Below are 13,592 nucleotides of genomic sequence, written 5' to 3' on the forward strand. Positions count from 1 at the left end.
CTTCCAGTTAAACATGTCAAGGGTGATTAATCAGAATAAAGAACACAGGACATGCTTGAAGGGGAAAGAACAACCTGAATAATAGCATGGGGATGGTTCAAAACGAGGAGAGGAAAGACGACACGAAATGCTTGCCTTAGGTAGACAGTGTGCACAGAGCCCAGGATCACAACACTTACACTTTGCTTCGTTACCATTCTCCTCTTTTAAAATGCAAATATGCTGTGCGAGCAGCTTGCAGACTCTGAAGAGCGATTTGGATCAGTAGCCTGGAGAATTAAACTCTAACTTCAGTTTGATTCCTACTTAGCAGTGTGACCCTAAGTAACTCATTTAACCTTGACTCCCATATAGAAATCTGGCTCTTCATCTACAGAAAGCGGGAGTGGAAGGAGCCTTTAGTCTATATCTTGGGGGCAATGAGCAGGGGGCAGGGGGCAGGGGAGGTGTTAGCGAATGGAAATGTATTTCAATATAACTGGTTTTCTTTGTTTTCCTGCATCTTTTATTTGTGGCATTTAACAATGTTATTCTAGGGGTACCTGGTTGGTTCAGTCGGTCAGACATCCAACTCTTGATTATGGCTCAGGTCATGATTTCGAGGTCGTGAGATCAAGCCCCGTGTCGGGCTCTACACTGAGTATGGAGCCTGCTTGGGATTTTCTCTCTCTCCCTCTCTCTCTGTCTCTGCCTCATTTGTGTGCTTGCTCTCTCTCTCTCTCTCTCTCTCAAAATAAACATTAAATAAATAAATAAATAAATAAATAAACAAATAAATAAATAAATAAAAATATTATTCTGCCAAGGGGTTCAAAGATTGCCAAGGGGCTCACTGTGCAAAAATGTTAAGAACCCTCAAGGAGAGGATCCTGAAATTACTTCCCAGCTTGGTGACTTGTTTTGACAATGAGGCAGGAAGGTAAGAGAGGAAGAGGGGAGAGATCATTATGGAGCAGGGGTTCTTCAGTGGCCGTGACAGGACAGGAAAATGGCCCTGAAGGGGGTGTCCCCAGAGACAAGCTGCAATGAAGCCATTCTGGCAAATGCCACAGGTCCACGAGCACAGACACAGGTCCCTACAAAGTGTGCACATGTGACCAGGTGGCTCAGGGTTGTGCAGGGTGCATTTATGAGTTCGGGTGAGGAGGCAGCAGGAGCTGACTATCTTTTCTGGAGGATTTATTAACCTATCAGAACTCCGGAGTCAGGACCAACTGAGGGTTTTTTTAAATATGTTTTTTCATACAGACGGTGTTTCCACCTATGAGGGCAGCTGAGTCACCAACATGACCCCAGCTCCTCGGGGACGAGGAAGGACGGCTGCACCCGCCTGCCACCTGCCCCAGCAGAGCCCCCCGAGGCTCAGCTCCAGATGGGAAAACAGACGTAGGAAGCCGCGGGTGTAGCCCACTGCGGCCCAGGGCAGAGCCCAAGGCCCACAGGGCGAGGCGAGCAGACCTCAGCTCAAAGCCACATCCTTCCAGGCTGGCCGAAGACTCCATGCCTGCCCCCACATCCCAAGAGCCCCTGGGCCGACTCACTCCCGCATCTCATCGATGATTTTCTGCTTCTCCTCGATCTCATCTCGAAGTCTGGACAGCTGCTTCTGGTGAGCTTCCCGGTGACTCTCCATCTGCTGCTCCAGCGCCTTCTGCGAGCCAGGCCAGCAGAGATGTGTCATCCGCTCGTTGGCTCACAGCCCACACTATGACAAGCCCTGGATTGCTTCTGCCTCCTACCCTACATCCCTCAGCTGTCAGGTCCCCAAACTGAGGCCCCCCGAACCCGCCTTGTCGTACTGGCACAACCAAACCCAAAGATCTATTATAAAACAGAGTGGGCCCTGGGAGCAAATCAGTCCATCAATTAAATAAAAAGCTTTTTCCGTGACCTTCTACAGCTCACCAGGCTACATGGCTTCTCTAGCCAGGTCAGTCAGAGGGCATGGACCTCTGACTACTCAGGTGACCTCAGACAAGCCATGTAACCTGTGTGAGCTACACTGCCTCATCTGTAAAATTTAGATAATTGCCCCAGTCCTGCCCACTGCACAGATTTGTGGTGATGTTCAAAGGAGAGCTCTTCACCAAAGCCATACGAAACCAGGAGAGGGGCCCATCAAGGTGAGCCTGGGGCAGGATCATACCACGGGCACTGTTTTGACTATGGACTCACATCCAAATGGACTCGTAGTCTGCCTAAAATGAAGTAAAACTCAACATTTTCTCATATCTCACTTTATTCAGCTAAAAATCTTATTTCCCAGTCATTTATCCTACATTTTCCTTCACTACTTTACATGTGACCAAACATAAAGATCTCTATGTATAAGATGGAAACTCAAATTTGGAGTGCTTCTTTTAAAAAGTCAAGGAGAGGGGGCATTTGGATGGCTCAGCGGGTTGAGCATCTGACTTTGGCTCAGGTCATGATCTTGGCAGTTTGTGAGTTCAAGCCCCACTATGGACTCGCTGCTGTCAGCACAGAGCCCGCTTTGGATGCTCTGCCCCCCACCCCTCTCTCCCTGCCCATCCCCTACTTGCACTCTCCTGAAAATAAAATCAATATTCAAAAAAAATGAGAAAATAAAAATGTCAAGAGGAGAAATGTTTTCTTTCATTCAAAGAAAGGGCAAACACTTCTTCAGAAGTTAATGTCAACAGTGTGGCCCATGTAGGGACTGGGGGCTGGAGGGGGGAGGGGGGTTCTGCTCTTCCCTTCTGCACCAGGAACGGGGAAGGAACACGTACCAAAGCAACGTGGCTATTACTACGGACTTCGTGGGGTTTCTGGACACTCCACCTCCATCTCAGTCCTACACAGGCCACGCCGTGAGAACGGCTCCGACTGCCCGGCATCGGCACCCCCACTCCCCTCCCCCTCCCGCACTGCCGCACACATCTCTGAAGGAGACAGAGTTCCCTAGAACAAGAAAGTGTGGTCCGAATGCGTGCTGGGCTCCATGGGAGGGGTGGCATACACACCTTCATTTCCTCGGCGTCCTGCAGTCGGGTCAGGTGTTCCTTTTCCTTATCCTGGAAGCTGACTTCGTGCATTTTTTCTGTTTTGAATTTTAAATGATGATTTAAGATTTAACTGGTAGGACTCACATCCAAAAGTTAAAAAAAAAAAACAAAACTTAAAAGAAAAAAGATTTAAAAAAAGGAAGAATGGCCATGGAGTGAAACGTGAGCTTACATCACCGACTACACCCCATGGTATGCATCCAAGACTGGGAGGAGGACTTCTGGCTGAGGAGGGCTCCAGCAGGAGGGGCAACTGTCGGGGACAGGTGCTAACTTGGAGTGGGCCACTCTAGGTCAGAACCAACCTGGCCGGTTATGACCTCACACCTCGGACAACCAGTCCCCACCTGGCCTGGTCCCCACCTGGCCTCGGTGAGCAAGCCCCGAGGCAGTACACATTAACCTGCTATGTAGATCACAAAGCACCATGTGAATGTTAGTGGCATTTGGATTCATGACACTATTAGAGTTCCAGAAAGAGCTAATTTACCTCCCATGGGTAAGCTGTTTATTCTCTAAGAATCTAGAGCAGGTAAATAAACATAATCTAAGGCTAAGAAGAGAGAAAATAGAAATATAAAATAATACTCTCCAGATTAAACAGGAAAGCCCCATATTTGGGGCAGGGCTGCTGCATGGCACACCTCCAGGGGGAGCCAGCCCAGCCTATTCTTGCTTTTAGGAGCACTCCCTGAGCATACCATGGCAGGCTGAGGTGGGATGGCGGGCGGGAGCAAAATGGTTTAAAACAGTGACTTTCAAGTCATTATGCTTTCTATCTAGTCTGCTCCACTTTATTTCAGATCTTCTCACCCTTGTTTTATTTCTACTCAGTGGCCCCACTGCAGAAGCCATTTACAGGAAAGAACAGTTCTTTTCTGTGTGAAGTCTTAGGGGGAATGCTCTGTCTCTAACATTCATCCATTATCTCATGAAGAAAACATTACAAGGTCATAGCGGGGGTGAGGATGTTCTTCATCTTTTTAAATTTGCCTTGGCATTTGAAACAAAGTGTATTTACTGAGCAAGTGACTATATTAACAATAAGGGGAAATAAAAACAGGGTAGCATCATCACCAATCCTATTACCCTACCAAAACCATTTTCGTTTTAAATATTAATCCACAGGCCTTGGAACACAAGCATCCATTGATTCCTACATGCTATAACCACAGTGAAGATAAGATTGCATATTATGATCTTTACTTAATTTAAGGATGCATCGTAAGCATGGCTGTACAGCCTCCACATACTTCACCCCCAATACGTGTTCTGTTAAAAACCATACCATAGCTCAATTAACTGTTGGACATTTAGGTGGCTTCCTTTCCTTTCCTTTCCCCCCACTAATACAAGGAATTCTGCAATGAATATTTGAGATATGAGGATCAAAAGGTGTGAAAAGTGTTACGATTATTAATATTTGTTTTCAAAATGCTTTCCTAAAAGGACTAACAATTTTCATTGCAGCTCATAGTACGTGTGGTCCATTTCACTGCAATGCATACATTCTTAATCCTGTTCTGGCTTCTGCATTTCTAGTTACCTCTCTTGAATGTCTTCTATGTATTCATATCTTTTGAGTGTTTCCTAGGTGTCAGGCACTTCCCTAAGCAAAGAGTATCAGAAGGCTGCCTGGCAAAGGGAAGAGCTTGTTCATAGGATAAAGGTAAAGGTAGCCATTGGTGGAAGTTCAGACCTTATATTAAGAGCGGTGGGACACCATGGAAGGGGCACAGGCATGGGGCTGGCACAAGATAGAAAGTGATTTTAGAATAGTCCGCAACACGGTGGCTGGCAAGGAGAAGATGGGGTGGGACTGTCCGTAGATGGATGTAGCCACAACTCTTAATTAGGATTAAGGATGGTGAAAATGAAGGCAAAGATGAGCAGAAGCAGAGAAGCATCTGGCAGGTCAAATGGACAGGCCGTGGTGACAGACTGGAGGCAGGAAGTAGAAAAGAGAGAGGATTCTGACTTGGGAAGCAGGGTGGACTGAGGGAAAAAGGGAAGAGGAGCAAATATTGTGTGGGGGCAGTCTTCTAGATATTTCTCTTTCTCTTTCTTTCTTTCTTTCTTTCTTTCTTTCTTTCTTTCTTCTCATCCCACAATTATTCCATTGTTTTCAATAGATCTAGAAGTGCTGTAATTGAGCAAAACTAAACATCATGAGTTCAGCCAACTAGAGAGTATCTGATGTGGGTCGAGAGCTCAACACCTGCAAAGTAGTCAATTATTTACCTTGGGCTCGGAGTTTGGCCAGCTCTTCACTAAGTGAGTCTTGGGACTCTTCCAGCTGCCTCCTCTTCTGTTCCATGTTCTGCATGTAATCTGTCAGGGATTTGATCTTGGCTTCATGCTTTAAATAAGCAAATAGATATAAAGGAGGCATGAGTGACCATAACTGCCATCCTGACTTTCCTGGGACTGTCTGATGGGAAAATGCCCATCCTCCATAGAGGAGGAGTTCTTGGGTCCCTTTTTGGAGTACCAACACCCAAAGGATGCATATTTGCCCTCTCCTTGGGATTTGGGATCACAGACTAACACAGTCCTCTGTTTCTTCCTTGTGCTTCTCTGCCCCATTCCTCACAGACCCTTCTGATGGCCGTCCCCCTCCTCACCATCCACTTAAGCGAGATGCCAACATCCAAGCTGGTTTGTCTCCTTGTAGAAAACAGAGTGTGCTAGAGAGAAAGGACTGGGAAAATGTGTAGGGAAGAGGGCTTCACTCTTTGAACCAACACCTGTGGATTCTGTCTTCAGAACTCAAACATTGTGTCTTTTCTTTTTCTGTCTCTCAAGCACACCAATTCCTGTGTCGGGGACCTTGCATTTTACATTTTCCTCTCCTGAGGAAGTGCTCCCACCTACCCTCCCAGAATCCTTATCACTCAGGTCCCAACACTTTCTTACAGCACCCAACTTCTACATGACTTATCTATTTCTTTTTACTTGTTAGCTCCATGAGGGTATGGAGTAGATACCTAATAAATATTAGTGGCACCAATGAATGAATGGGAGCTCATTGACTGAATAAAGACAGTTGGCCCTTCTAAGCAGATGGAAATTGGTAGACACCCCTCCCTTAAGATGTACAGTGTTCACATTAAGGAAGGAAAATCCTGGAGAATGAGCTCTAATCTAATGAAATAACCTCTGGGAAATGGACTCAGGTGGAGCAGTCATAAGCGTAGCTTTTGGTGAAAAGGATGAGTGTCAACGAAGAAGATAATAGCATTTTAGCTGGAAATATTTTGTCAGATTCCTTAGATCGTGTCAGAAAATAAAGAGCCAAGGTCTTACGTACCCCACGAAATAATGATTGAATATTTGGCTTTGTGTAAATTGTAAGAGACTACAAAGCAGCACCCAAAAGAAAGCTGCATTTGTCGCTACTGTAGAAAGCACTAACGTAGGTATCCTGTAACACTGAAACATTCAAATATTCTTGACTCTGATCTGGTATGCCCAAAGTCAATGTCACTCTAAGACCTGGGCAACTGAGCCCTCAATCCTGAGCCTCATACTTTAGAGCACCTCATGTGGGCTGGCCTCTGGCTACACTCATTCCACTGAGCCAAGAGTCTGTAGGCTAAGGGGGTGTGCCATGTAGGACCCATGTCTCCTTCTAGACCACACTCTGCGTACTGGAAATGCAGAAACTCACTACTCCAGTGGCCCTAAAGCCCACTCCCAGGGCTGACACTGCAGCTTCTGTCATCAATTTATACAGATTAGAGTTGACAGTGACACAGTTTCACCAGTTCACAGACAGTGCAGAAGGGACTTAGACACGGAAGCTGGTGTGTCAAGATGAAAAGAGGAGACAGCAGGGTGCAGAATGAGGGACCTCTATTTGCACTCTTGCCTTCGTCTCCAAATGTTAGGGGTGGGACCTTCCAAAATCACATGTTATCAGTGTAACAGGTGACCTGGGTATCATGCCCTAACGTTCATTATTTTCTCAAATTTTTTAAATCATAAAAATGTCAAATAAAGCAAATCCAGCAAGATTTCACCCATAAACCACTCTTAACTTATCAACTATTCCTGATATTAATTGTATGAATGCATATTGTATAAAGTTGCAAGGCATAGCATAAATATAACTCTGCATTTTCATTTTCATTTACCTTTATATAATTAAACTTTTCAAATGGCTGAATTTCATAAATTCTTTGTAAGAGCTACATAGCATTCTCCCATGCAACTTTATGTTATCAGCCTATGAATAGGTATTTGGGTATTTTATTTTATTATAATGTAAGTAATATTGCACCTAACATCTTCCATACAGGCTTTTCATATTTTAATCAGGAAATGATAACACATAAAATAAAATTTTTGCATTTTCATTATCAATGAAAATACCGTAAGTGAAATTCCTGGACCAGAGTACTTACATTTGTATGGTTTTTGATTCCCAAGGTGCCTTCCAAAAGGACTGACCCAATTATACTTTTCTCAGCAATGTACATAAATTTCACCATCACACACCAGCACTAAATAATCTTTTCAATACATTTTTGCTTATTACATCAGTTATAAAATGGAAACTTGATGCGTTAATTTGCGTCTCTTAGATTACTATGGCGGGACACGAGGCGGCTGGAGCTGGTTCTATGATTACATATTACTGTGTTTACAAGCATACCAGAATGAAGTATGCTTTTGTCTGCCTCTCAGTATTATTTGATGCTCCACTCCATGCCGGTATCAGATTCCTGCAAATGATTTCAGCTGTTTTAATGCCTGGTGTAAGGCAGTGAGCAGCTCTCCCTGTACCACTCAACAGAAGCCTCAAACCCCAAACACCCAGCTCAGATATCAGTGGCAGACCAGAAACTAGACTGCCGTCTTCTGAAACCACCTCACTGAAATGAAAATGCCATTCCAGTGGGAAGAAGAGCAGTCTTACTCCCAGGGCAGAGGAAACGTGCCCCGGGGCTTGAAAATCCCTTCAAGCCTTTGCGTTCACACAGGCTTTGGTTTGAGTCCCAGATCTGCCTTGCACTGGCTATATGAGTTTGGGCAGAATATATTTAATCTTTCTGCGTCTCACTTTCCTTATCTGAAAAATAAGAATAATAATAATAAAACCTGCCCACCAGGATTTTTTTAAAGATCAGGTGAGATAATGCATGTAAAGTGCTCAGTGCAGTGTGTGGAGCGTTGTAAACACTCAACAGAATGTTACCTGCCACTATTATTAATAATAGCAGTAGTGGCAACAGTTTCTGTTTTCACATATTAAATTGGACCTGTGGTAGGGATTAAAAGATGAAGGAATGTTGCCTTAGGTGATAGGAGATTTAGATTCTATCCAATCTCATCCATTCATTACAGATTTCTACCGACCTACCTCTGTATCCATACATAGTTAGGGATGTGTAGACACATCCTTTAAAAAGGGATTGAAGGGAATTCGTGCAATTCACACAACAAAATCTAGCCTTAAGAATAAGCCTGGGCTCTCATTGCCTGGGGAGGCCACGGACAAGTCTTACATAAAGCAAAGTCCACCGACTATCCCTATCGTATACCCGATTGTGTACTGTCCCAGTAACAGCACAGAGGAAGCAGATTTCAAGAGGTCAAGGGAGTGACATAAGGGGAAGAGGGGTGACCTACCTGGGAGATGAGCAGCTGGCAGGCTGCCAGCTCCCGCTCACTGGCATTCATCTTCCTGTTGGAGTCCATCTGGGCGCTCTCGAGCTGTTTGCTGCGGTTCACCAGGGATTTGACCTCCGACTTCATCTTGCTGATATACAGGCGGGCCATGGTGAATTCCTCCTCAATGACTCCATTCACATCTGCCAACTGAGCACAGGAAGGAATATGCTCAACTATTGCCTACAATTTCCAGAGCTTCATGGGGCCCCTAAAATCTGTCCACGGATCCTCAAGATGTCTCTGGATTTCTGATTAAGGATCCCTAATTATAGGACCACAAGCTGAAAATGATCACTAAAAATTACTTGTATGTTCACTGTGTGTGCATGTGTGTGTGTGTATCCCCCAAGTTTTCTGAAACCTCAGGGAAGACTGACTTAAAAACCTCTACTAAATATAATCCTTAATCAATGAATCCTTAATAAAAAAATTAGATTACATTTAATTTGTAAGATAAAAGACATGATATTGGAGGAAAAAGACATTGAATACTTAAAAAGAGCTAACTTTGATGAGGTATTCCATTCAATGTCTTATACCTTACATTTCTAGAATAACTACAAGCACCAGTGTTCCTAAAGGGGACTCTGAGTCCCTATAAGAACTCAAATAAAAATTTCAGTTATGTTCTCTATAGTCTGCTATTCAGACAGAGAAGTAGAATAATGTGAATATGCTTCTATAAGCAATTGTTGAAACAAAAAAGGATTTTCTATATAGTCTTCAATTAAACAAAAAAAAATCTAGTAAGAATGTGTTGTTACCAAATGAAGGTTTTCCTACGTGACTTTTCACTTACTACCAATCAATATTTCCATCTCTGTGACTACACCCCCCCCCTTTTAACATTTATTCATTTTTTGAGAGCGAGAGAGACAGAGCTTGAGTAGGGGAAGGGCAGAGAGACAAGGAGACACAGAATCAGAAGCAGACTCCAGACTCTGAGCTGTCAGCACAGAGCCCGATGCGGGGTTTGAACTCATGGACCACAAGAAGATGACCTGAGCTGAAGTCGGACACTTAACCGACTGAGCCACCCAGGCGCCCCTCTGTGCCTGCCCCTTCTAAGGAAACAAGAATTTAGTTTGCATTATTTAAAATTACCTGAGAATTTAACAGTCTGAATCCACCTTTAGAAAGATAGATTCTGACAGCCAGCATTCCTGCACGATATCATATTTGGTGTCTGAGTTTCAGAGCTCAACTGGAAACAAAAACTGAAGCAAGGTACTTGGGATAGAAGCTCATTTGCAGAGAGGCAAAGATGCTCTTGAAGAGCAACTGACCAAATAAGCAAAGTAACTGTGTGCATATTTTGTTTAACCACCAGAGGGCATCCTAGCACCTCAGGAGAAAACAAGAGAGCTGTCCAGTACCCAGCCCACAAATAGAGGCTTCAATTGGTTCTAAAGACAATGATTCCAACTATGGTTTTAATGTTCCACAGTACAACTGCCTACTTTTGTCAGTATTGCTGTCATTGACTCATCATATGATGATTTTTTAGTGAAAATTTAAGAGCTAGAATATGGACTCGTGTATCAGTCCTGAAATTGGTAGCTGAGAGGAAGTATACTAGACAGCACTCAACGCCTGTAACCTGGGGTCAACCTTCCCCTAGGGATTCCACAACAGTATTTGTTAAATGACTCCAGTGTCAATCAACACAAAGCAGAATCTATGTTAACAGAACGAAAATCTAGAATCTTATCTACCATCTTATTTTAATGGAGTTTCTTGCTAAGCCAATTATAATTCCGACTGCCAATAACGATTTGCCTCCCAACACCATTCCTCATCACATTACTTTTTAAACCCAATAGCATGCATGGAGATAACGGATGAGAAACACCGCTAATCTTTCCATGCAGTTTTGTTGTGCCTTTGTGATTGGTCCAACGTGGAGCAGACATGAGAAGCTTGTTCTTGAGCCTCACCAGGTATGTCCTATATGTGGTCCAGCTTACCAGAAAGGTAAGCGAACATCTATCTCTTTCATGTGGAATTCACAACCTACACCAGCTCCTCATGGAAAAACACTGAACCAACAGGTATGGCATTTTGGGAAGGGAACAAACACTTCCTCCTCTCCAGCTCTGTCTGTAGATGAGGACACTTTGTATACTCCATGCCCAGATATGTGCACTGGGGAAGAGTAAAAGAGTATATACAATAATAGGCTTCCTCCAATATGAAAGCTGGATGTTCTTCCCCCCAAACCAGAACCATAACTTCTGGAGCCCACTCTTGTCCTAGGAGGTCTAAAAGATTTTAAGTCTGATGAAAACAAAGCAAAACAAAACAAAACAAAAAACAAACAATACTCCAAACAAATGGTTTTACTATCAGGTTGCCTTTTTGTTGTTTTTGCTTTGTTTGTTTTGTTTTGTTTTGTTTTAACCACTTAAGAGTTCATATATTCAGTCATGTAAATGTAAAGTTTTCAGTAAGCCCAGCACACTGTTATTTCAAAAAGGAGAATCAAGAGGGGTGCCTGGGTGGCTCAGTTGGTTGAGCGTCCAACTTCAGCTCAGGTCATGATCTCATGGTCCATGAGTTCCAGCCCCGCGTCGGGCTCTGTGCTGATGGCTCAGAGCCTGGAGCCTGTTTCAGATTCTGTGTCTCCCTCTCTCTCTGACCCTCCCCCGTTCATGCTCTGTCTCTCTCTGTCTCAAAAATAAATAAACGTTAAAAAAAAAAAAAAAGAGAGAGAGAATCAAGAAGTGTTATTTATAACTCTCCCCTGGGTTTGACAATGACTCCAACAGTACACACTAAACTGCATGATCCAACAGAGATGACTAATCCAGAAGAAAAGACTGCCTTCACATGGGCATGAGATGCTGCCTGCCCGCCTACTAGAAGTCACCTCCATACCCACCACTCCAGGTCCCTAGAGCATGGAGTGACTACGCAAGGTGCCATCTCAAGGCCAAGTAAAAGGTAGGTGAGGTGACTGTTCACATTCTAACACCTAAGAGTCAGAATGGGACTAGAAGTCCTTTTTTGCTTCTTCTTCTTCTTTTTTTAATGCCCAGAAATGTCCATTTGCTTTGTTAGTGCAGTACACAGCTAAGGCTTGAAGCGGTTGCTTCTGAGAGCTTGAAGGACAGGAGGGGACTGGAGACATTAGACTTCCTGGGGGCCACCTTTCTGGCTGGGGGCTGGGACCCCGAAACCCTGGACCCTCCAGACCCAAGGCTGTGTTGAAGAGGCTGATGGGAGTGGCGCTGTTGGTGATGAGGGTTGATCAGGCCCAGGATCTGGAGCATTTATCCTCCTCTCTGCTCAGCCATAGCAGGGTCCCTGATGCTTAAAATTCTTCATCTCCACCTCCCCAGACCCAAAGTCAAAAGAAAATTTGGCAGTTAATCCAATCCCTTTCATTTAATCTGCCTCAACTTTCTATTTGGTGTGTGGTTAGACTTCTGGAAATCTTTGTTTTAAAGAAAGCCTGGTAAACAAGACAAGAAGAGGAAGCTCACTAATAAACCCAGATAAAGTCAACTCTAGGCTCATGACATCATTTGTTGGTCTCATTTTGCTGACTAAACAAAGTATTGCCTGAACTCTAAAAACGTTTGAAGACATGATTAAGCTGGATAAATGTGGGTTCTTCTATTTCCCTGCTGTCTGAGCCTGTTGTATTCTTGAAGTGAGGACATCTTTTCCCCTTATCCCAAGGTACGACCAGAAGGACCATGTTGGGGGCACCTGGGTGGCTCAGTCAGTTAAGTGTCCGACTTCGGCTCAGGCCATGATCTCTCAGTTGGTGAGTTCAAGCCCTGCATCAGGCTCTGTGCTAACAGCTTCAAGCCTGGAACCTGCTTCAGATTCTGTGCCTTCTTCTCTCTCTGCCCCTTACCTCAATCACACTCTGTCTTTTTCTCTCTCAAAAATAAATATTTTTAAAAAATTATTAAAAAAAAAAAAAAAAAAAAGAAGGGACTGTGGGAACTGAATAGGGTTTCAGGAACAGAAAACAGGATCACTGACAAAGTTTTCCCTGATCTGATCATTGTTTTAGATAAAAGAATTACTTTAGTTGAATACTCATAACCAATACTCCATACCCAAAATATAGATTTAAAAAATATATGTATAACTCATGACATTTCTGAGCTGACAACCTTTAAGATAATGTGGGCTCATCTCGTTAGTTTACAAATCAGGAAAGTGAAGCCTCAAGAAGTGAAGTGAAATTGCCCAAAGTCCCATAACCCCTCCCCTTTAGCTCTCATTGCCCTAATGATTAAATCATAACTGTAAGAAAAAACAAACTTCATAATGATTAAGAATATGATGCTCTCTGAGTGAGAGTTATCAATGAAAATAACTAGTTATCAATGAAATTAACTAAGGCATCCAATGTCTGGAATCCAAAAATATCCGGAAAACATCCAGTTGAGCATTTAAAAATAATCTCAATCATACTTCAGAGTCCCAAAGGTAAGGACTCTTTTTTTAATGCCGAAGCACCCAGACACTTGATTTCATTAGCATTTCTCATTAGCTCTATTTTAGAACTTAGCATAAAAATATCTTCCCTTATCGTTATCAGCAGCAGGCACCAACTTCTCATAAATCATTTCCACCTTCATATTGCAAGGGCCATTTAATCACCCAAATCTCAGAAGTTTATAGCTCAACACCAAAGCTAGCATGCTTCTAAAAATTAAATCCCCATATATAAAATCACCAAACTGGATCTTAATAGGGTTAATCTTGTAGTATTTGAGAATTCAGTGCTAAAATTAGATTCATTTGCAAAGATTCATGAGATATGCAGTTACAAGAGAGGTTCTATGAAAGAATGATTAGGTTTACAAAAGGTTGTATACTCTAAGCCTAGATCTGTTATGTCATCTAAGAAGGGATTTCTATGTTTCC

At 43.3% G+C, this 13,592-nt stretch overlaps 1 protein-coding gene across 1 annotated transcript in view; it reads right to left on the reverse strand.

The window, feature by feature from the left end:
• KIF5C (kinesin family member 5C) overlaps positions 1-13,592 on the reverse strand; it is a 164,598-nt gene that overhangs the window by 37,024 nt on the left and 113,982 nt on the right. Inside the window, exons 16-19 of the mRNA XM_060626442.3 lie at positions 8,661-8,849; positions 5,268-5,385; positions 2,985-3,061; positions 1,542-1,651 (exon numbers count right to left, since the gene is read on the reverse strand). Of these exons, the coding sequence (XP_060482425.1) occupies positions 1,542-1,651; positions 2,985-3,061; positions 5,268-5,385; positions 8,661-8,849 (494 nt within the window). The remainder of the gene's footprint in view (positions 1-1,541; positions 1,652-2,984; positions 3,062-5,267; positions 5,386-8,660; positions 8,850-13,592) is intronic.

This window comes from Panthera onca, chromosome C1 (assembly GCF_046562875.1).
Source record: "Panthera onca isolate mPanOnc1 chromosome C1, mPanOnc1 haplotype 2, whole genome shotgun sequence".
Taxonomy (NCBI): domain Eukaryota; kingdom Metazoa; phylum Chordata; class Mammalia; order Carnivora; family Felidae; genus Panthera; species Panthera onca.